Source organism: Macaca mulatta, chromosome 11 (assembly GCF_049350105.2).
Source record: "Macaca mulatta isolate MMU2019108-1 chromosome 11, T2T-MMU8v2.0, whole genome shotgun sequence".
NCBI lineage: Eukaryota > Metazoa > Chordata > Mammalia > Primates > Cercopithecidae > Macaca > Macaca mulatta.
In genome coordinates, this window is record NC_133416.1 from 8397805 (window position 1) to 8422729 (window position 24925).

A 24925-nucleotide genomic window follows, 5' to 3' on the forward strand; every position below is an offset into this window, starting at 1 on the left:
AAAATTGACAAATGGGATCTAATTAAACTAAATAGCTTCTGCACAGCAAAAGAAACTATCATCAGAGTGAACAGGCAACCTACAGAATGGGAGAAAATTTTTGCAATCTAACCATCTGACAAAGGGCTAATATCCAGAATCTACAAAGAACTTAAAGAAATTTATAAGAAAAAAACAGCCCCATCAAAAAGTGGGCAAAGGATATGGACAGACACTTCTCAAAAGAAGACATCTATGCAGCCAACAGACACATGAAAAAATGCTCATCATCACTGGTCGTCCAAGAAATGCAAATCAAAACCAGAATGAGATACCATCTCACGCCAGTTAGAATGGCAGTCATTGAAAAGTCAGGAAACAGATGCTGGAGAGGATGTGGAGAAATAGGAATGCTTTTACACTGTTGGTGGGAGTGTAAATTAGTTCAACTATTGTGGAAGACAGTGCGGCCTAAAACCAGAAATGCCATTTGACCCAGTAATCCCTTTACTGGGCATATACCCAAAGGATTATAAATCATTCTACTACAGACACATACACATGTAGGTTTATTGCAGCACTGTTCAGAATAGCAAAAGCTTGGAACCAACCCAAATGCCCATCAATGATAGACTGGATAAAGAAAATGTGGCACATATACACCATGGAATACTATGCACTCATAAAAAAGGATGAGTTCACATCCTTTGTAGGGACATGGATGCAGCTGGAAACCATCATTCTGAGCAAACTGTCACAAGGACAGAAAACAAAACACTGCATGTTCTCACTCATAGGTGGGAATTGAACAATAAGAACACTTGGACACAGGGTGGGGAACATCACCCACTGGGACCTGTTGGTCAGTTGGGGACTGGGGGAGGGATAGCATTAGGAGAAATACCTAATGTAAATGATGGGTTGATGGGTGCAGCAAACCAACAAGGCACACGTATACCTATGTAACAAACCTGCACGTTGTGCACGTGTACCCTAGAACTTAAAGTATAATAATAAAAAAATTATATAATCCATAAGACCAGACCTCTGGATGAAGTATTTTTGTTCTAATGCTGTTGGGATGGATTGACCTTACATAAATAAGCCTTTCAGGTAACAATGAGTATTTGAGTAATCTTGGGTACCAATTTTTGAGAAATTGGGTGATTCAACATAAGGGTTTATTTATTTAAATAAATAACTGAATTCTCATTATTTTTTCCTGAACTGATTTGACATGGATAACATCTTTTTGTAGAATTGTATTGACTAGTGGTTTGATGAAACTAACTTTGGGAAAATTTGGATAGATATTAGAAAGTTAGGTTTCATTTCTTGAGAAAACAGGTTTGATCCCATAGAAAGATATTAAAAATGAATGAGAATATGAGGTATGGTTAGCTCTAAAAAAAGTGAGAAATGAGTACTCAGTCATAAATGTACTGATTAAGAAAAAAGAAGGTATGTAGAAGGTATGTTAGAGAACCCAGGCAGTTTCTTTTAAGGAAGCCCTGGTTTGGGTATCTTACCAGAACAGATCACTCCAACATCTTCACCATGACTGCAGTCATTATTTCCCCACCCACTGTTCCTGCATGACCAGAGATCTGACTCATCTCCATCACAGGAAACGTCATCGAGCCAAATTTTTCCATATCCTGTAGAAGTGTTTCCCAGACCCATGCCAATGATAGAAGTTGGGCAGTCCAGCTGGCTACACACCACAGCCGCAGCAATACTGTTCCAGCCATCATCACACACTGTGCCCCACTGTTCTTGAAAGTACACCTCCAGTCTTCCCGAGCAGCGGTTGCTGCCACCCGCCAGCCTCAGGCCCCATGTTGCATTACCTGCACCAAGAACAATGAAGCAAGTAGTTAATGGGTGTGATGGTTTATTTTATATGTCAACTTGGCTGGGCTATGATACTCAGTTATTTGGTCAAACACCAGTCAAACAGACAGTGCTGTGAAGGTATTTTTTCAGATGTGATTAACCTTTAAATCAGCAGACTTTGAGTATAGCCAATTATCCTCCATAATGTGGGTGGGCCTCATCCAATCAGTTGAAGACCTTAAGAGAAAAGACTGAAGTCCCCCAAGAAAGAAGGAATTCTACTTCCACACTTTCTTGAGATTCAAGACTGCAACATCAGCTCCTCTCTGCAGTCTGCTGGCCTCCTCTTCAGATTTTGGACTTACAAGTCCCCACAATTGCTTATAAAATTGATGAACCAACTCCTTAAAATAAATCTCTGTCTTTCTCTCTCCTTCCCTCTCTCTACATACATACATATGCACGCGTGCGCACACACACACACGCGCGTGCACACACACACACACGCACACACACACAGAGAAGAAAGGCTCACATTCCATTGGTTTTGTTTTCCTGGAGAACCCTGAATAATGCAGATTTTGGTACTAATAGTGGTTCTAGAGGAACAAAATCTTAAGGATGAGTTTTATGAATTGATGCTATAATTCATAAATTGATTCTGGAATTGGTTCTCTAACCTGACAAAAATTTAATGACATGAATGATTCTATATCCAGTAGTAAAGAGGGCACTGAAATCCATGGCATGATGTGGCAATAGATATATACAAAATCTCATCATTAGATATTCCTAATCAAATACTCATAGGAGGTAAAGTTCTGAATGAACATGTATTTGTTAACCTGGGACATTTCTGTCAAACTTACAAGTATAATGAGATTGGCTTGGCTACTCCCCATTGCACTGGACAAAGTGGGGAAAGAAAAGAATGAACTTAGAGATTCAAATTCCCACCTGAACCTGCAAGTTTTTATGTCTTCCTGGAAAGAAACTCATGTCTCTTATAGCCACAGAACTGAGATTACTGAAAACCTTCACCTGGTAAGGTACTGAATTCTCAACCTCACAAGATGTCTACTGTCTAAGTGAGGGATTTAATTGGGATGGAACGGAATTCTGAACATTGGGATGGGGTAATATGGGGAGATCTGATAAGGTTGGGAACATTGAAACCCTAAATTCTACGGTTTCTCCTTTAACAGTAGAGACAACCATCCACCTCTGTATGAGAATATTAATTCTACTTTGCTTGAAGAAATTGAATCTCTCCTGAGATAACTGCCTTGAAAGGCACTCCTGATTCTCCTCAGCACCCATTCCATCAGCCCTCTTTACATCTAGACTCAAGTCCCAGCAAGCTCCAAAACATGAGGTACAAAGTGTCTAATGTGGAAGTGCACACAAACAACCATGATTTTTCCAATTTACACAGACAGGTATCAGAATATATGTGAGAATGAATATTAAGGATCTGAGATAATGCTGGAAGGAACATAAAGTTGGATCAGGGTGAATTTACTGATATGAGCCCTAAGCAGAGATTCTAGATTTAATGATGCAGCTAAGGGTTAGAAAGGCTCTAATAGTTTGTTGGACTGGTTGGGTGAAACATGTACCCAAAGGTGGCCTACGCTTAATGAAGTTGAAAGGCCAGACTGCTTCTGTATTTGGTAGGGGAAGGGATCAAAAGGGTCATGGTCAGGGTTGTCTACTAATTTCTTACTTTACCTGTATAAGCGGAAGAGTTCCAGGTAAAGTGAACTGAAGTCTAACTTAAAGACAAGAGTCATGACCCCTCAATCAATTCCCAGATGTGAGCCAGTTTATAGACCCAGAAGCCCCTCCTATGAGGAATACTATTTCTCTTGTCAGGAAATAATAAACAAGAACAAGTCTTACCTGAGCAGGTTACAATCACATCCTCTCTGTGTACACAATTATGCTTTCCCCATCCATTATGTTTACAGTCCCAGATATCTGACTCATTTCCAATGCAAGAAACATCATCCAGCCAAATAGGTCCTGATGCTTCTTTAAAATAGGTTATACCAAACATACGGATAGGCTTTCCACATCCCAGTCGTTTACACACAACAGCTGCATTCCTCGTACTCCATCTGTCATGACACACAGTCCCCCACTGTCCTTGGTATTTCACCTCCAATCTCCCATAACAGGGGCTATCAGCCCCGGCAAGTCTTAGGTCCAGATCTGCCTTATCTGCAAGCAAGACAAAACCACATATTTGAGATCAAATGAGAGGGTCTTTTCAGAAGACTGAAAAGACTCTCTAAATTCACCACTATAAGGCTTTGCCTAATAGGTGACATATTAGGCATACTTTTGGATGAAAAGTTTGGTTTTCTTTCTTTTGACAATTTTTTATTCAATTTTTGGAGAGAATGTGTCTCTAAAGCATGAAACAGCAAAAGCAAATTTACCGAAGTAAAGCCTGGGGAATGTTATAAAGCCTCCAAGAATGATGGGTTTGGATAAGATGAGCAACGTGGAAGCATGCAGAGAAGTTCTTTGAGGTATGGATACAATTCAGGAGATAACTCTGGCAGGTTTCTGCAGTGGAGTCCAGCATCAGCACCAAAGTTCATTCCCTCATAGTCTTCATTTTAGTTTGCCTGCCATGTTTTATAAGATAAAGGGAGGCATATGTACATGAAACTGCCCTTTCATAAAATAAATTCCTTTTTAATTCTTAATTTTTCCAGTGTTCAGAGCACTTGATAAATTTTGAGAAAATCCTTGCTTCCTTCCTTCCTCCCTCCCTCCTTTCTTTTCTTCTTTCTTTTTTTTCTTTTTCTCTTTCTTTCTTTTCTTTCTTTCTTTCTTTCCTTTCTTTCTTTCTTTCTCTTCCTTTCTTCCTCTTTCTTCTTTCTTCCTTTTTCTGTCTTTCATTCTTTCTCTCTCTTCAGTTCTTTCTTCTTTCCTTTCTTCTTTTCTTCTTTCTTTTTCTTTCTTTCTCTCTCCTCTTTCTCCTCTCTTTCTCTCTCTCTTTTTCTTTCTTCTCTCTCTTCTTTCATTCTCTCTCCTTTCTCTCTCTTTCTCTTTCTTTCTTTCTGACTTCTTTGTTTCTCTTTTCTTTCCGTCCTTGCTCCCCTCCCCCTCCCTCCTCCTCCTCTTTCTTTCTCTTTCTTTCTTTCTCTTTCTTTCTTTCTCTTTCTTTCTTTCTTCTTTCTTTCTTTCTTCTTTTTCTTCTTTCTTTCTTTTTCTTCTTTCTTTCTTCTTTCTTTTTTCTTCCTTTCTTCCTTCCTTTCTTCCTCTCTTTCTCTCTCTCTTTCTTTCCAGGGCCTCGCTCTGTCACCCAGGCTAGAGTGCTGTGGCACAATCTTGGTTCACTACAACCTCTGCCTTCAGGGTTTAATCCTCCCACCTCAGCCTCCCAAGTAGCTGGGATTACACGTGCACACCACCACAGCCAGCTATTTTTTGTGTTTTAGTAGAGACAGGGTTTCACCATATTGCCCAGGCTGGTCTAGAACTCCTGACCTCCTTTCGGCCTCCCAAAGTGCCAGGGTTACAGGCATGAGCCACCGTGCCCAGCCGAGAAATATTTTGCTATGCAGGTACTACTGTGATATAGGAAAGGTATAATATTTTATAATGGGTCACTTTAAAAATTCTAAAAGCCTTCCAATTTCCTTACTTGCTATCCAGTACAACTCTTCCATGTGTCTATAATAATCTTACATTCTATTCAACCTAGTATGTGTGTGTGTGTATTTTAAAACATAATATTTAATAATTGCATAGGATACCATCATATGGAGATATAGAGATTCTGTAAGTTATTTAATCAAGACACAATTCTTGGTTACTTATGTTATGGTTAATTTTTCATTTTCACAAATTACGCTGCCATGGACATCCTTACACATAAAGTTTTGAGTATGTCACCAAGTACTTCCATGATATAATGGAAACCAATGTATTCAGTGTAGGTTAAATGTATGGGTGTATGAACAGATATATGATGTATGTATATATAATATATATCATTTCCAGATATACTAAATAAAAATTCATAGAAACAAAGCAAAGAAAAAATTTAAATTCCTGATGCAAATAAATATACAAATGAAGTAGTGTATCCTATTCTAGTATAGGGTAACTGGATAGTATAATGATATAATTTCTGCACAAATCAAACCAATTTATATTTATATGGTATTTTAAGAGACTGGGCTTTTCTACATTGCCCAGGATGGAGTGGAGTGGCTATGTACAGGTGCAAGCATAGCACCTTACAGTCTCTATCTCCTGGGCTCAAGTGATATTCCTGCCTCAGCCTCCTGAGTTGCTGGGACAACAGGCATGTGCCACCATGCCCAACCAATTCATAGGTTTAATATTACCTTAAAAACAATTCTAATTTTAATCCATATTTAGAAGAATAAGAAGAAAAAAGTCGCAAGGAATTTTATGAAAAATAAGAATACTTAGGGAATATATATCTCAGTACATATTAGCCTATAGAAAGCTACGATAGTTAAATGTGTTAAAGTTAGTTAAAGTAGTTAAAGTAAAATGTGATGGTTCTAGAAATAGAAGAGGGGGACTATGTATTTTATAAAGGGACTCTGTAAAATACACAGAGTTCTTACACATTATGAAGACAAAGATCTCACACAACTGAAAAATGGCCAAAGAACCAGAAATGCTAACACATGAACAAATACAAATAAGTTGCTAATAAAGAATTGGGAAAAAGCTCTCATTTGTTATGAAGGAAGTAAGATTTTTGAGCATTGACTTTGGAGCTAAAACAGTCCATATTTGAACTCCAGCTTCACTACTGCCCTGATAGCTGAGTGACCTGGGTGAGTTACTTTCTCTCAGTATCTCTATTTCCTCACTGTAAAATAGAAATTAGAATAGTAACCCCCTTCCTGGGATTCCATGAGGATTCCACGAACCCATATATGTAAACTAATAGAACACTGCCTGGAACACTATAAATATTCAATAACTGTTCATTAATATTATTATATTTTTAAAATCAGATTAACAGTTATTCTAAAATATGAAAACATTCAGTGTTAATATGATACAGTGGAATAATAGGGAACTGAAATCGAATAGAAGAAAAAAACACAATTTATAGACAATAATTTGTTAATATATATCCAAGACTTAAAAAAAAGATGCATATGGTTTTACATGACAATTTCATTTTTAAGTATTTGGCAAATTACATAATCAAGTGTGAAAAATTTATTTCTCAGTATATCAAATAAAATCGTATTTTTAACAATAAAAATTTGAAAACCTTTTAACTTAACATGATGAGATAGTTAAATAAATTATAGTACATTTATGCAATATAGTAAGTAGCCTTTAACATTAAGATAGATTAGTAATGGCCATGTGGAATATGTCTGTGGTATATTGTTCAGCACAAAGGGTACACACACACACACGATCCACAAATATAAACAACAACAACAAAAAAACAAAAGAATGAATGGCAGCATTGCATGTGGATTTAAAAAATTCTTTTAATTTTTTTGTATTTTGACCTTTTCACTGGGTTTATAATTTGAAAAAGTAGTTTCCAAAAAGCAAAAGCAATTTTTATAATGTTTTATATCAATCTATGAGAAAGAGAAAACTAAAATAAAATTGATGTGTACAAAAGAATTGATAGTTAACTTTGCCTACCAAATTAATCACATTAAATGTGAACAGAATAGATAGATAAATAGATTCATAAACCAAACTCCACTCTGCAATTTCTGGATACCATTATATATTATACTAATCTGACATTCTTGAATATAAGGTGTATGTAAGTGTACATTCAAGAATGTCAGGTTATGGCTCACGCCTGTAATCCCAGCACTTTGGGAGGCCGAGGCGGGCGGATCACAAGGTCAGGAGATCGAGACCACGGTGAAACCCCGTCTCTACTAAAAAAATACAAAAAATTAGCCGGGCGCGGTGGCGGGCGCCTGTAGTCCCAGCTACTCGGAGGCTGAGGCAGGAGAATGGCGTAAACCCAGGAGGCGGAGCTTGCAGTGAGCCGAGATCGCGCCACTGCACTCCAGCCTGGGCGACAGAGCGAGACTCCGTCTCAAAAAACAAAACAAAACAAAACAAAAAAACAAGAATGTCAGGTTAGTATAATATTAATAGTGAAAAATTATCAACAGCCTAAACACCAAGAAAAGAGCTCAGGTTAAATTTACTGTACTCATATGATAGAATAACATAAAGTTTTTTAATTTTAATTTTTAAGAAATTAGTTTTGGCCGGGCGCGGTGGTTCAAGCCTGTAATCCCAGCACTTTGGGAGGCCGAGACGGGCGGATCACGAGGTCAGGAGATCGAGACCATCCTGGCTAATATGGTGAAACCCCGTTTCTACTAAAAAATACAAAAAACTAGCTGGGCGAGGTGGCGGGCGCCTGTAGTCCCAGCTACTTGGGAGGCTGAGGCAGGAGTAATGGTGTGAACCCAGGAGGCGGAGCTTGCAGTGCGCTGAGATCCGGCCACTGCACTCCAGCCCGGGCACAGAGCAAGACTCAGTCTCAAAAAAAAAAAAAAGAAATTAGTTTAAGGGTGTGGGAAAATGCAAATGTTATAGCAAGTGAGAGACAAGATACAAAATAAGGAGTTGCATTATCTATATTTCTATCCTTCCATCCACATACAAGGTATGTGTGTGTGTTTCATTTACAAGAACATCATTCTTCATTTATCCTATATCTATCATCTATCAGGCTTTTAGGATATCAATAAATAACAGGACTATCTAGGTATACTCTCATGTAAATAGCATCATTGGAAATGGTTATGTAGGCTCACAATACTCCCCTGACACCTGTGCCCCCTCCCACTTAGGACTCTCTAGATATTCCTTTTTTTTCCCTTCATAAAGTGCCACAGAGAATAATGATGACTGGATTTTATTTATTTATTTCATTTTTTTTTTTACAAGATGAGATCTGACTCTGTTGCCCCAGCTGGAGTGCAGTGACCCAATCATGGCTCACTGCAGCCTTGAATTTCTGGGATCAAGCAATCCTCCTGCCTTAGCCTACTGAGTAGCTAGGACCACAGGCATGTGCCACCACACCCAGATAATTTTTAAATTTTTTGCAGAGGGAGTCTTGCTATATTACCCAAGTTGATTGTGAATCTTGGCCTCAAGTGATCTTCCTGTGTTACAGGTATGAGCCGCTGCACCTAGCTTTGTTTTTTAAATATCTAACCTGTTTTTTTCTGTTTAGAAGGTCTTGGAAATGTTTTATACTTAAAATAATTCATAAGTATTATACACACAGATTTTCTTTGTTTTCAATTCTACTAATGATATTCTAGATTCTTACAGAATTACACATCATATCAACATATGTATATAAATATATCTATATCAGCTATTTGGATTTGTATATATTCCTAATTCTCTATAATAAGCCTTAATTTATAATCAGAAATAAACAATGTATATTATTAAATAAAAAACTTAAAAAGCAGCAGAAAAACTGTTAAGAAAACTGTAAACTAGTACAACTCATTAGTTTAATATGAAGAGAATTTTCCCAGTTATTTTAGAGATACAGATTATACTCACGCAGTGGTACCAGCTGTGTCTGATTTCAGGAGAGACTGCTAGTGAGGAGAAACTTTTTACAATGTGCATTTGAAAAGGTATTTGTGCTGCTTAAGAGTACTTTGCGGTTTTTTTAAGGACTAAAAAACCTTTTTATCAAGCTACTAAGTGCTTCTAACCTCCCAACAAATTATTTCTAAAAATTCAAATGTGCACTCTCTCATGATCTTTGAACCTTACCAGAACAAATTACTCCAGCATCTGATCTTCGGAAGCATGTTCGCTTTGCTTTTCCATCATATATGCAGTCCCAGAGAGATGACTCATTCCCAGTGCAAGATATGCTGTTTATCCAAATGTCTCTAGCTTCATTACTAGGTTTAGCACGACGACTGCCAAAGACACTAAACGGACATCCTAGCTGCTTACAAACCACAAGAGCTTGTTCATTCTTCCAGTTCTGGTCACATATTGTCCACCACTGTTCATGGATTCTCACCTCTACTCTCCCTGAACAATTGTCACTTCCATCTGCTAGTCGCAGTTCCAAATCTGCTCCATCTAGGATGAAGTCACAGAGAAACGTCTGAATTGGATTTGGGACAATATCATCAGCATCCCTCTCCTCCAACCTCCCCATGTGAAGATTAGATGTATCCTTCACATACCGAGAAAAGTAAAGACTGGAAATGCATTTTGTTTCAAAATTTCAACAAGAAGACTTCAATGCTAAAGTACTTGTCGGTCTTTATGACAACAATCTTCTTTTAAATATGAACATTGAAATTAGAATCCTAAGAACCTTGCTTTAGCCTTGCTAAAATTTAAGAAACTAAACATTACAATAAAAAGCCTTAGAATCCTATATGCCATTAATTACATTAATTTTCAAAATATTAGAGTGATTATTTTTAACACCATAAAAGAAAATAAAGTGTTGGGAAATACTTGCCTTTCAGTAACTTCAGAAAGAAAAGGGACAAAAAGAATGTGCAATTAGGAAAAAATCTCTCTTGGATTTAAATAGAAACATGTTCTTTCTCATACTGTTTTCTATGAAGAAGCAAGCCTTTGCTTATTAAACATATTTGCCGTAGGAAATGAAATTTGTTCAGTGGTAATTTTTGAAGGAACTGTGTGTTTTCGCTCTGTCAGCATGTACATCACGTGACTTCTTTGTGTCCCTGTGACTCTGCTTTTTCATGCATACAAATAAATATATTAAATAACCCCAAGAAAGTAAAAATGTGGAGAATTTTTCTTGAAATAATTGAGGAAAGAAGATATAATTTCTATGCCTCATCTCCTCCCATTATTCAAGCTTTTCATACATCATTACAAAGTGTAATTTGCTATCTAGTGAGAAATCTGGTTCACATTGAATAGGTTAGTCTCGGGAGATTTGGAGGTTTATTTTCCTATAAATAATGTGGGTCATAATGATGATAATAATTATGCCTAAACCTATGGAGAACTTCTTGGTTGCCTGGCACATTTTAGGTATTTTCCCTGCACTATTTTATTTAATGCTGTTATCCTAGTCATGATATAAGAAATCTGCAACTTGGAGATTGATTTATACAGGGTCACATAATTATCAAGTGACAGATTTTAAACTGTGAAACTGTGAACTGTTTTTGTTTGGTGAAAAAAAAAATCCTTTGACTACAGGGCTGCAGAGAAGGCCAATGTATCTAACTACCCATTTTCCTGTGGGTTGGCCACATACACATCTATTTTCAGTGTTGGGATTGTTTTCCCACCTTCTTTTCACATCTGCATCATTCTTCCTGGCCCTTCCTTACTCTTCCAGAGGCACATCGTTCCGGAAGTTCCAGAGTTTGAATAGCAACTGGTCTTACAGTTAGGGATGTTATATAAAGTCAGAAGCACACTGTTATGAATTCACTTCATTGTAAGAAAATGTATCAAAATGATTAAGATTCTCTCTCTCTTCCTGTTTCCTCCCCCTCTCCTCTCATCTCTCTCATCTTCTCATGTCTCCCTCTTTTCTCTACCTCCCTTTTATGTGGAGGAAAATTTTTCTTGTAAAATGATGGATTGATCACATATACTGTGGGAAACTCTTTTGAATGGTGAAAGTGGTCGTTCCCCAGATAAAACTTGCAAGCAAACTAGTATAAACAGAAAGAAAAGGATTAAAAGATGTTCTGAATATATTATCCTTCCCAAAAGTCCTATGAGGATGGCATAAATCCTGTGGCTAAGGTACAGCTAAACCCATAAACCTCTGTCTACATATGTTTTTCTATGTATATCGTTCCCTGCTGCATACTCTAGACTTAAGCAAAACTCTTCTTAAAAGAGGCGACCTGATCTCAAATTCTGTAGGAAATAAGATTAAGGCATCCTGTGTAAGGCTGGTAGAATAAGGTCAGTAATAATTTACTAAAGAAGCCTCTTCCATCAAGACAAACTGACTCTCAGAGGAAAATACTTGGCTTTACATCTAGGGAGTCTCCTTTCATAAGAATATTAGAAGGTGTGGATTTAATCTTATTAAGACAGTGAACACGTTTAATTACATCTTTGAACATAAAATACTACTGTGAGAGAAATATGAGCGATATTTTAACCCCTGATATACAAAACTATAAATAAACAGGGAGGGGTAACTGGCTTGTAGTCGAGAGTTGCAAACTAGAAAACAAATGGCTGCAGACAAAAATTCTGCTAGTATAAGGTACAAAGTAATTAGCAAAGTCATAAAGTTTTAGATAGGTACTCTTTGGAAATAGTTTATTTTAATGAGAGGAAGTGCTAAAACAAACTCAATGATAACATAGAAAAATATAGTTGTATCTATGAATACGCAAAGTGATTACACATTTAAAAATTATACTGAATATTAATATGAGCCATACACTTGTATAGATTAATAGCAATTTTGACTAGATTGGATATTTCGTTGCACCAATTAGAATTAAGTAAAACGGTGTGTTGGGGGTGGGTGAAAACCTTATTCCCATGAGGCTTTTACAATGTACTGTGCTGCATAAAACGCAGCATGTTCCCTGAGGAAGAATTGAAAGCGTCAATTCTGACACATCACAATTGGTTGTAACTTCTTCAGGGTTTGGTCCTAGTTCTCCAAAAAAGGAATTTTATCTGATGTAATCATGTGGATGTAAGTCTTACCTGAGCAGATCACAGACACATCGTTCTGATGAATACAGTCCATATTTACAGTTGCGGAATGTCTGCAGTCCCAAAGAAAAGACTCATTACCGGAGCAGGAGACACCATCAAGCCATACAACATCAGATCCTGACTGCAAATGAGGCAAGCCAGCGAAGTGAAGTGCAGTTCCGCATCCCAACTGCTTGCATACGACATCGGCTGCAGCATTGTTCCACTTATGGTGGCATATGGTCCCCCACCTTCCTTGGATTTTCAGCTCTACTCTCCCCACACAGCGGTTAGTTCCACCTACAAGCCTTAGTTCAAGATCACTACTATCTGAAACAGAGATATAAACACAAAGCCCAGGTGAAGTTTTGATCAGAAACTTCAGATTCCAGATCCTGCTATCCAAATTGAGATTCAATGAATGCCTAACTCTTGCTTTTTAAAATTCTTGTACACGTGCAAGATTAATATAATAGAATCTATCCCAGGAAAGGATCATGCTATGATGTTGACAATCCACCAGAATCTCTGGCATTTGGGGAATAAAGCACAACAGAGACTAGAAATGCCCTTTCTGATTGTGAGTTAAGAATAAATCTACCAAAGGTCAAGAATGCATGTAAATTTGTTGTCAAAACATGAGCCTTGCTGGCTCTGAGTCTAGCCAGCAACCATTTTAGAACTTATAACTGTGTATAAGCAGTGGCAATAAGATATCATTGTCATCACCGTCATCATTCTCTTAGTCCTACTTCAAAAATTTTTCTTCCTTTAAGTGAACATTTAACTCCACCTCTTTGCAATATAACTTCCAATTATTCATCTTACTGGAATTTACTCTTGAATGAAATGGAACAAATGAAACAAATGAAAAATAAAACTTCCAAAGGTGAAAGCAAGTGTGGCCAGCCATAAATTATGGACTTGTCATATTATTAAAACACTCTGTTGATTTAATTCAAATTATCAGCCTTTCCTTATTACCTTATTTCTTTATATCACTTAGCAAAATTGACCACTACATATATATATATATCATGCGTAGTGGTCAATTTTACTAAGTGATATAAAGAAAAAAGGAAATAAGGAAAGGCTGAGAATTTGGATATTTTATATATGTATGTATATATATAGTGATCAATTTTGCTAAGTGATATAAGGAAATAAGGAAAGATTGAGAATTTGGATATATATATATATACACACACACACACACACACACACAAAATCATCTCACCATATCCACGGGGGTGTGGTTCCAGGACTCCTATGGATACTAAAATCTGCAGATACTCAAGTTCCTTAGTTGGCCTTCTGTGTCTGCTGGTTTCACACCCACGGATTCAACTAAATGCAAAGTTTCCATCAGCAGTTGATTGACTCCATGGATATGAAACCCACAGATTCTAAAGGCCAACTGTGTGTGTACATACATATTTTTACACTTAGCAAAATTGACCACTATATATATATATAATATATTATATAATATAAATATAATATATAATATAAAATATGTTTTATATTATATGTTATATTTGCCTAGGTCTTCCAAGAATCCAAGAATACATTGTCTGTCTGTCTGTCTCCCTCTCTCTCCAATTGCTTGTTTTGTCCCCATATCTGTCAGTTAAATGAATGAGTCTTTTTTACAGATTATTTACCTTTATTTAATAAATTAACATACAGTAAAATTGACTGGTTTTGTGTACATTTTTGTGTGTATAGTTCTCTAAGTTGTAATACAGGCATTAATTTGTGTAACTATTACCACAGTGAGAATATAGAACTTTGTTAACCCATTCATTCATTGAAAGACAGTTAGTTACAGTGTATTATTGTTTTAATATATTGCTAGGTTCAAGAAACAGAATGTTATACTAGCAATATTTTAAAACTATTTCTATTTTTTTATTTTTGTTGATATATATCAGTTGTATGTATTTTGGGGATACATGTGATATTCTGATACCTATATACAGTATGAAATATTCAAATTAGAGTAATTTGGATATCTGTCACCTCAAAATTTTGTCTTTTATTCGTGGCGAGAACATTCCAAATCTTCTCTTCTAACTATTTAGATGTTTTTTTCTTAATCTAATTATTGATTAAGGAAATAGATTCCCAGAAATAATGTGGAACCTTGGATCTAGGCATACTCAAAGTGATTCACAATTGGGCATGCCAGCTCTTTGAGTCAAAACAGTGCCTCTGCTTTTGTTATTTTGATGGGCTGGTTTGTTTTTTCCTGTAGATTTGCTTAAGTTCCTTGTAGATTCTGGATATTAGCCCTTTGTCAGATGGACAAATTGCAAAAATTTTCTCTCATTTTTTAGGTTGACTGTTCACTCTGACAATAGTTTCTTTTGCTGTGCAGAAGCTCCTTAGTTTAATTAGATCCCATATGTCAATTTTGGCTTTTGTTGCCATTGCTTTTGGTGTTTTAGTTATGAAGTCTTTGCCTATGCCTTTGTCCTGAATGGTATTGCCTAGAAATACCTAGAAAACCTAGAATAGGTTTTCTTCTAGGGTTTTTATGGTTTTAGGTCTTACATTTAAGTCTTTAATCCATCTTGAGTTAATTTTTGTATAAGGCGTATGGAAGGGTTCCAGTTTCATTTTTCTGCATATGGCTATCCAGTTTCCTGATACCATTTATTAAATAAGGAATCCTTTCCCCATTGCTTGTTTTTGTCAGGTTTGTCAAGGATCAGATGGTTGTAGGTGTGTAGCATTATTTCTGAGGCCTCTGTTCTGTTCCATTGGTCTATATATCTGTTTTGGTATCAGTAATATGCTGTTTAGTTACTGTAGCCTTGAGGTACAGTTTGAAGTCAGATAGCATGATGCCTCCAGCTTTGTTCTTTTTGCTTAGGATTGTCTTGGCCAAACAGGCTCTTTTTTGGTTCCATATGCAATTTAACGTAATTTTTTCTAGCACTGTGAAGAAAATCAATGGTAGCTTGACGGGGATAGCATTGAATCTATAAATTACTTTAGGCAGTATGGCCTAAAGTAATTTTCATGATATTGATCCTATTTATGAGCATGGAATGTTTTTCTATGTTTGTGTCCTCTCTTATTTCCTTGAGCAGTGGTTTGTAATTCTCCTTGAAGAGGTCCTTCACATCCCTTGTAAGTTGTATTCCTAGGTATTTTATTCTCTTAGTAGCAATTGTGAATGGGAGTTCACTCATGATTTGGCTCTCTGTTTGTCTATTATTGTGTATAGGAATGCTTGTGATTTTTGCACATTGATTTCATATCCTGAGACTTTGCCGAATTTGCTCATGAGCTTAAGGAGATTTTGAGCTGAGACGATGGGGTTTTCTAAATATACAATCATGTTATCTGTAAACAGAGACTATTTGACTTCCTCTCCTTCTATTTGAATACCCTTTATTTCTTTCTCTTGCCTGATTGCCCTGGCCAGAACTTCCAATACTATGTTGAATAGGAGTGGTGAGAGAGGGCATCTTTGTCTTGTGCTGGTTTTCAAAGGGGATGCTTCCAGCTTTTGCCCATTCAGTATGATATTGGCTATGGGTTTGTCATAAATAGCTCTTATTATTTTGAGATACATTCCATCAATACCTAGCTTATTGAGAGCTTTTAACATGATGGGGTGTTGAATTTTATCGAAGGCCTTTTCTGCATCTATTGAGATAATCATGTGGTCTTTGTCATTGGTTCTGTTTATGTGAAGGATTATATTTACTGATTTGCATGTATTGAATTAGCCTTGCATCCCAGAAATGAAGATGACTTGATCATGGTGTATAAGCTTTTTGATGTGCTGCTGGATTTGGTTTGCCAGTATTTTATTGAGGATTTTCACATCAATGTTCATCAGGGATATTGGCCTGCAGTTTTTTGTTGTTGTTATTGTGTCTCAAAACAGTGTAAAATAATTAACAAAATGGCATCAACAGGTTCTTACCTATCAATAATTGCTTTAAATGTAAATTGATTAAATTCTCTAATGAAAAAACAGAGTGGAGAGGTTAAAAAATGGCAAACAAGTGGCAGAACAAATGGACTTAACGCATTTTTACAGGAAATTTTACCCAACAGCTGCAGAATATGCATTCTATTCATCAGCACATGGAATATTCTCTAAAATAGACCATATGATAGGCCACAAAACAAGTCTCCACACATTTAAGAAAATCAAAATTATATCAAGTACGCTCTCATACCACAGTGGAAGAAAATTGGAAATCAGCCCCAAAAGAAATCCTCAAAACAATGCAAATACATGGAAATTACATAATCTGCTCCTAAATGAGCACTGGGTCAACAATGAAATCAAGATGGAAATTTTAAAATTCTTTGAACTGAATGGTAATAGTCACACAACCTATCAAAACCTCTGGAATACAACAAAGGTGGTGCTAAGAGGAAAGTTCATAGCCTTAAATGCCTACATCAAAAAGTCTGAAATAGATATTTTTAAAATTATTATTATTATACTTTAAGTTCTAGGGTACATGTGCACAATGTGCAGGTTTGTTACATACGTATACATGTGCCATGTTGGTGTGCTGCACCCATTAACTCATCATTTACATTAGGTATATCTCCTAATGCTATCCCTCCCCTCTCCGCCCTCCCCACAATAGGCCCCGGTGTGTGATGTTCCCCTTCCTGTGCCCAAGTGATCTCATTGTTCAATTCCCACCTATGAGTGAGAACATGTGGTGTTTGGTTTTCTGTTCTTGTGATAGTTTGCTGAGAATGATGGTTTCCAGCTGCATCCATGTCCCTATAAAGGACACGAACTCATCCTTTTTTATGGCTGCATAGTATTCCATGGTGTATATGTGCCACATTTTCTTAATCCAGTCTGTCACTGATGGGTTTCTACCCAGAGGAAAAGAAGTCATTATCTGAAAAAGGTATTTGCACATGCATGTTTATAGCAGCACAATCTGCAATTGTACAAACATGGCAACAACCCAAATGCCCATCAATCAATGAGTGGGTAAAGAAAATATATATCACAATTTATATCTATATCTATATCTATGTATACACCATGGAATACTACTCAGCCATAAAAATGGAATGAAATAATGGCATTCACAGCAACCTGGATGGAATTGCAGACCATTATTCTAAGTGAAGTAACTCAGGAATGGAAAACCAAACATGGTATGTTCTCACTCATAAGTGGGAACTAAGCTATGAAGATGCAAAGGTATAAGAATGATGTAATGGAGAATAGAGCAGCAGATCCTGACAAGGAGGATTCAACCACTACAGCGCTTGAGCTATGTGCTAAGGAAAAAACTGCCTCCTCTAGGGGGTCCCTGAACTCCATGACTTCTGACTGGGAGAGAACTCCCAACAGGGGTTGACAGACCCCTCGTACAAGAGAGCTCTGGCTGGCATCAGGCCGGTGCCCTCTGGGACAAAGCTTCTAGAGGAAAGAGCAGGCAGCAATATTTGCTGTCCTGCACCCTCTGCTGGTGATAACCAGGCAAATAAGGTCTGGAGTAGAGCCCAAGCAAACTGCAGCAGACCTGGAGAAAAGGGGCATGACTGATAGAAGAAAAAACTAACAAACAAAAAGCAATAACATCAACATCAATGAAAGAACGTCCACACAGAAACCCCATCCAAAAGTCTTCAGTCACAAAGATCTAAGGTAGATTAACCCATGAAGATGAGGAAAAACCAGTGCATAAATGCTGAAAATTCCCAAAACCAGAATACCTCTTCTCCTCCAAATGATCGCAACTCCTCTCCAGCAAGGGCACAAATGAGTTTGTATATATGTATTATACACACATGTATATAAACATATATACATACATAGAATGAGTTTGATGAACTGACAGAAGGAGGCTTCAGAAGGTGGACAATAAACTCCTCTGAGCTAAAGGAGCGTGTGTTCTAACCTAATTCAAGGAAGCTAAGAACCTTGAAAAAAGGTTAAAGAACTACTAACTAGAATAATCAGTTTAGAGAAAAACATAAATGACCTGATGGAGCTGAAAAATACAGCACAAGAACTTCGTGAAGCAAACACAAGTATCAATAGTCAACTCGATCAAGCAGAAGAGAGGATATCAGAGATTGAAGATCAGCTTAATGAAATAAAGCGTGAAGACGAGATTAGAGAAAAAATATTGAAAAGGAACGAACAAAGCCTCAAAGAAATGTGGAACTATGTGAAAAGACCAAACCTATGATTGATTAGTGTACCTGAAAGTGATGAAGAGAAAGGAACCAAGTTGGAAAACACTTTTTGGGATATTATCCAGAAGAATGTCCCCAACCTAGCAAGACAGGCTGAAATTCAAATTCGGAAAATACAGAGAACACCACAAAGATACACCTTAAGAAGAGCAACCCCAAGACACACAATCATCAGATTCCAAAGGTTGAAACTAATGAAAAACTGTTAAGGGAAGCCAGAGAGAAAGGTCAGGTTACCCACAAAGGGAAGCCCATCAGACTAACAGCAGATCTCTCTGCAGAAACCCTACAAGCCCAAAGAGATTGGGGGCCAATATGCAACATTCTTAAAGAAAAGAATTTTCAATGCAGAATTTCATATTCAGCAAAACTAAGTTTCATAGATGAAAGAGAAACAAAATCCTTTACAGACAAGCACCAGACCTGCCTTACAAGAGCTCCTGAAGGAAGCACTAAATATGGAAAGGAAAACTCAGTACCAGCCACTGCAAAAACAGACAAAAATATAAAGACCAATGACACTATGAAGAAACTGCATCAACTAATGTGCAAAATAACCAGCTAGCATCATGATGACAGGATCAAATTCACACATAACAATATTAACCTTAAATGTAAATGGGCTAAATGCCCCAATTAACAGACACAGGCTGGCAAATTGGATAAAGAGTCAAGACCCATTGGTGTGCTATATTCAAGAGACAAATCTCATGTGCAAAGACATACATCAGCTCAAAATAAAGGGATGGAGAAATATTTACCAAGCAAATGGAAAGCAAAAAAAAAAGCAGGGGTTGCAATGCTAGTCTCTGATAGGAAGACTTTAAACCAACAAAGATCAAAAAAGACAAAGAAAGGCATTACATAATGGTAAAGAGAATAATGCAACAAGCAGAACTATCATATATATATGAATATATATAAAAATATACACATATATACATATGTACATATACACATATACGTGTATATATAAGATCCAAATAAGCTGAATTAGAAACAAAATATGCTATATACATACATGTTTATACATATATTCATATATATACACATACATATGTATATCCATATACATATGTATGTATATACATGTAGATATTTGTATATACATATGTGTATACATATATGTTATGGACATGCATATATGTGTATTATGCACATGTATAATACATGTGTACATGTATAATACATGCATACATATACATGTATGTATATACTTGTGTGATACATATATGTAAACATATATATGTATATATGCATGTATGTATATATGTATATGTGTATATGTACATACATGTATGGATATATGTATATGTTATTCTATACATGCATGTATGTATATGTGTATGTATATATGTATACGTGTATACATATACATGTGTATAATACATATATGTATATATACATATATATGTATGTGCATGTATGTATATGTATGTATATTCATGTGTACATATATACATGTATATATATTTATATATACATATATGTGTGTGTGTATATATATATATACAGGTGCACCCAATACAGGAGCACCAAATTCATAAAACCAGTTCTTAGAGACCTACAAACAGACTTAGACTTCAACACAATAATAGTGGGAGACTTTAACACCCCACTTTCAATATTAGAAAGATCAAGGAGACAGAAAATTAACAAGGACATTCAAGAGTTCAACTCAGCTCTGGGCCAAGGAAACCTAATAGATATCTACAAAACTCTCCACAGCAAATCAACAGAATATACATTTTTCTCAGCACCACATAGCACTTATTCTAAAATCAATCTCATAATTGGAAGTAAAACATTCTTCAGCAAATGCAAAAGAATGGAAATCATAACAAACAGTCTCTCAGGACACAGTGCAATCAAATTAGAACTCAGAATTAAGAAACACACTCACAACCACAAAACTACATGGAAGCTGAACAACCTGCTTCTGAATGACCACTAAGTAAATAACAAAATTAAGGCAGAAATAATGCAGTTCATTGAAACCAATGAGAACAAACAGACCATGTAGCAGAATCTCTGGGACACAGCTAACACAGTGTTAAGAGGGAACTTTATAGCATTAAACACCATCAGAAAGCAGGAATGATCTAAAATTGACACTCCAACATCACAATTAAAAGAACTAGAGAAGGAGAGCAAACAAATTTAGAAGCTAGCAAAAGAGAAGAAATAACTAAGATAAGAGCAAAACTGAAAGAGATAGAGACACAAAAAACCTTCAGAAAACAATCAACCCAGGAGCTGATTTTTTGAAAAGATTAACAAAATAGATAAACTGCTAGCCAGATTAATAAGAAAGAAAAGAGAGAAGAATCAAATAGACACAATAAAAATGATAAAGGGGATATCGCCACTGATCCCACAGAAATACAAACTACCATCAGAGAACACTATATCCACCTCTACACAAATAAGCTAGAAAATCTAGAAGAAATGGATAAATTCCTGGACACATACACCCTCCCAAGACTAAACCAGGAAAAAGTTAAATCCCTGAATAGATCGATAACAAATTCTGAAAAAGAGACCCTAATTAATAGCTTACCAACCCAAAAAAGCCCAGGACCAGAGGATTCACAGCGGAACTCTGCTAGAGGTACAAAGAGGATTTAGTACCATTCCTTCTGAAACGATTCCAAACAATAGAAAAAGAGACACTCCTCCCTAACTCAATTTTATGAAGCCAGCATTATCCTGATTCCAAAACCTGGGAGAAATACAACAAAAAAAAGTAAATTTCAGGTCAATATCCCTGATGAACATCAATGCAAAAATCCTCAATAAAATACTGGCAAACTGAATCCAGCAGCACACCAAAAAGTTTATTCACCACGATCAAATTGGCTTCATCCCTGGGATGCCAGGCTGGTACAACATACACAAATCAATAAATATAATCCATCACATAAACAGAACCAATGACAGAAACCACATGAGTACCTCAAAAGATGCAGAAAAGGTCTTCGATATAATTCAACACCCCTTCATGGTAAAAAAACCAAAAAACAAAAAACAAAAAAACTCTCAATAAACTAGGTATTGACGGAAGACAGCTCAAAATAATAAGAGCTATTTATGACAAACCCATAGCCAATATACTGAATGGGCAAAAGCTGAAAGCATCCCCTTTGGAAACCAGCACAAGACAAGGATGCCCTCTCTCACCCCTCCTATTCAACATAGTACTGAAAGTTCTGGCCAGGGCAATCAGGCAAGAGAAAGAAATAAAGCATATTCAAATAGGAAGAGAGGAAGTCAAATGGTCTTTGTTTGCAGATGACATGATTGTATATTTAGAAAACCCCATGTCACAGCCCAAAATCTCCTTAAACTGATAAGCAACATCAGCAAAGTCTCAGGATACAAAATCGATGTGTAAAAATCACAAGCATACGTATACAACAATAATAGACAAGCAGAGAGCCAAATCATGAGTGAACTCCCATTCACAATTGCTACAAAAATAATAAAATACCTAGGAATACAACTTACAAGGGACATGAAGGACCTCTTCAAGGAGAACTACAAACTGCTGCTCAAAGAAAGCAGAGAGGATACAAACAAATGGAAAAACATTCAATGCTCATGGATAAAAAGATTCAATACTGTGAAAATGGCCATACTGCCCAAAGTAATTTATAGATTCAATGCTATTCCCATCAAGCTACCATTGACTTTCTTTACAGAACTAGAAAAAACTACTTTAAATTGCATATGGAACCAAAAAAGAGCCTGTATAGCCAAGATAATTCTAAGGAAAAAGAACAAAGCTGAAGGCATCATGCTACCTAAGTTCAAAACTACACTACAAGGCAATAACCAAACCAGCATGGTACTGGTACCAAAACAGAAATATAGACCAATGGAACAGAACAGAGGCCTCGGAAATAACACCACACATTTACAACCATCTGATCCTTGATAAACATGACAAAACCAAGCAATGGGTAAAGGATTCCCTGTTTAATAAATGATGCTGGGAAAACTGGCTAGCCATATGCAGAAAACTGAAACTGGAACCCTTCCTTAAACTTTATACAAAAATTAACTCAAGATGGATTAAAGACTTAAATGTAAGACCTAAAATCATAAACAATCCTAGAAGAAAACCTAGGCAATACCATTCAGGATATAGGCATGTGTGAAGGCTTTATGACTCAAACACAAAAGCAATGGCAACAAAAGCCAAAATTTACAAATAGGATCTAATTAAACTACAGAGGTTCTGCTCTGCAAAAGAAACTATCATCAGAGTGAACAGGCAACCTTCAGAATAGGAGAAAATTTTTGCAATCTGTCCATCTGACAAAGGGCTAATATTCAGAATCTACAAGGAACTTAAACAAGTTTACAAGAAAAAACCAAACAACCCCATCAAAAAGTGGGCAAAGGATGCGAACAGACACTTCTCAAAAGAAGACATTTATGCAACCAACAAACATATGAAAAAAAGCTCATCATCACTGGTCATCAGAGAAATGGAAACCAAAACCACAGTGAGATACATCTCACACCAGTTAGAATGGCGATCATTAAAAACTCTGGAAACAACAGATGCTGGCGAGGATGTGGAGATGTAAATTAGTTCAACAATTGTGGAAGACTGTGGTGATTCCTCAACAGTCTAGAACTAGAAAAACCATTTGACCCAGCAACCCCATTACTGGGTAAATACTCAAAGATTATAAATCATTCTACTATAAAAACATATGCACACACATGTTTATTGCAGTACTATTTACAAAAGCAAAGACTTGGAACCAACCCAAATGCCCATCAATAATAGACTGGATAAAGGAAATGTGGCACATATACACCATGGATTACTATGCAGCCATAAAAAAGAATGAGTTCATGTTCTTTGCAGGGACATGGATGAAGCTGGAAACCATCATTCTCACCAAATTAATACAAGAACAGAAAACCAAACACCACATGTTCTCACTCATAAGTGGGAGCTGAACAATGAGAACAGATGAACAAATGGAGGGGAACATCAGACACTTGGGCATGTCTGGGAATGGGGCGCAACGGGAGGGAGAGCATTAGGACAAATACCGACAGCATGTGGGGCTTAAAACCTAGATGACAGGTTGATAGGTCAGCCAACCACCATGGCACATGTATATCTATGTAACAAACCTGCATGTTCCCCACACATATCCCAGAACTTAAAGTAAAAATAAATAAATAAATAAATAAATAAATAGGACTTTGGGGACTTAGGGGAAAGAGTGGGAGGTGGGTAAAGGATAAAAACTACACTGTGGATTCAGTGTATACTGCTTAGGTGATGGGTGCATCAAAATCTGAGAAATCACTACTAAAGAACTTATTCATGTAACCAAACACCACCTGTCACCCCCAAAATCGGGTTGATAGGTGCAGCAAACTGCCATGGCACATGTATACCCATGTAACAAACCTGCATGTTCTGTACATGTGTACCGGAACTTAAAGTAAACAATAAACAAATAAAAAGACAGAGTGGTTGAATGGATTAAGAAAAAACATGGTCCAAATATATGCTGCTTACAAGGGACTCACTTCTTTAGTTTTAGGACACACATAGGCTGAAAATAGAGATGCAAAAACATATTTCATGTAAATGACAACCAAAGGTAAGCCAGAGGATCTATGTTTATATCTGACAAAATAGATTTAAGTCCAAAATTGTAAAAAGAGACAAAGAAGTCCATTATATAATGATAAAGGGGTTAATTCATCAAGAGGATATAACAAGAAAAAATATATATGAGCCCCTGTCAAAGCACCTAAACATATAAAGCAAATATTAGGAGACTGAAAGGGAGAAATAGACAGTAATACATAATAGTAGGGATTTTAATACTCCATTTTCAAAAATGGACAGATAATTCAAACAGAAAATCAATAAAGAAATAGTGGACTTGAACAACACTATAGACTAAAGGAACCTAACAGACACATATGTAACATTCCATCTAAAGTAGCAGAATATAGCTTCTTTTAAAGGGTGCACATATCATGCTCCAGGACAGATAATATTTTAGGCCACAAAACAAGTCTTAACAAATTTAACAAGATTAATATAATGTCAAGTATCACGTATGGCTACAATGGTTTGAAACTGGAAATCAGTAACAGAGGAGAGTTGAGAAATTCACAAATATGTGGAAATTAAATATCA

The 24925-nt window shown here is 36.5% G+C and overlaps 1 protein-coding gene across 3 annotated transcripts in view; it reads right to left on the reverse strand.

Moving 5' to 3' along the window:
* CD163L1 (CD163 molecule like 1) overlaps nt 1–24925 on the reverse strand; it is an 81957-nt gene that overhangs the window by 40910 nt on the left and 16122 nt on the right. For all 3 annotated transcript variants that reach the window (XM_015150972.3, XM_077953510.1, XM_077953511.1), the window contains exons 5-8: nt 12544–12864; nt 9625–9945; nt 3718–4038; nt 1509–1829 (exon numbers count right to left, since the gene is read on the reverse strand). In XM_015150972.3, coding sequence (XP_015006458.3) covers nt 1509–1829; nt 3718–4038; nt 9625–9945; nt 12544–12864 — 1284 coding nt within the window. The remainder of the gene's footprint in view (nt 1–1508; nt 1830–3717; nt 4039–9624; nt 9946–12543; nt 12865–24925) is intronic.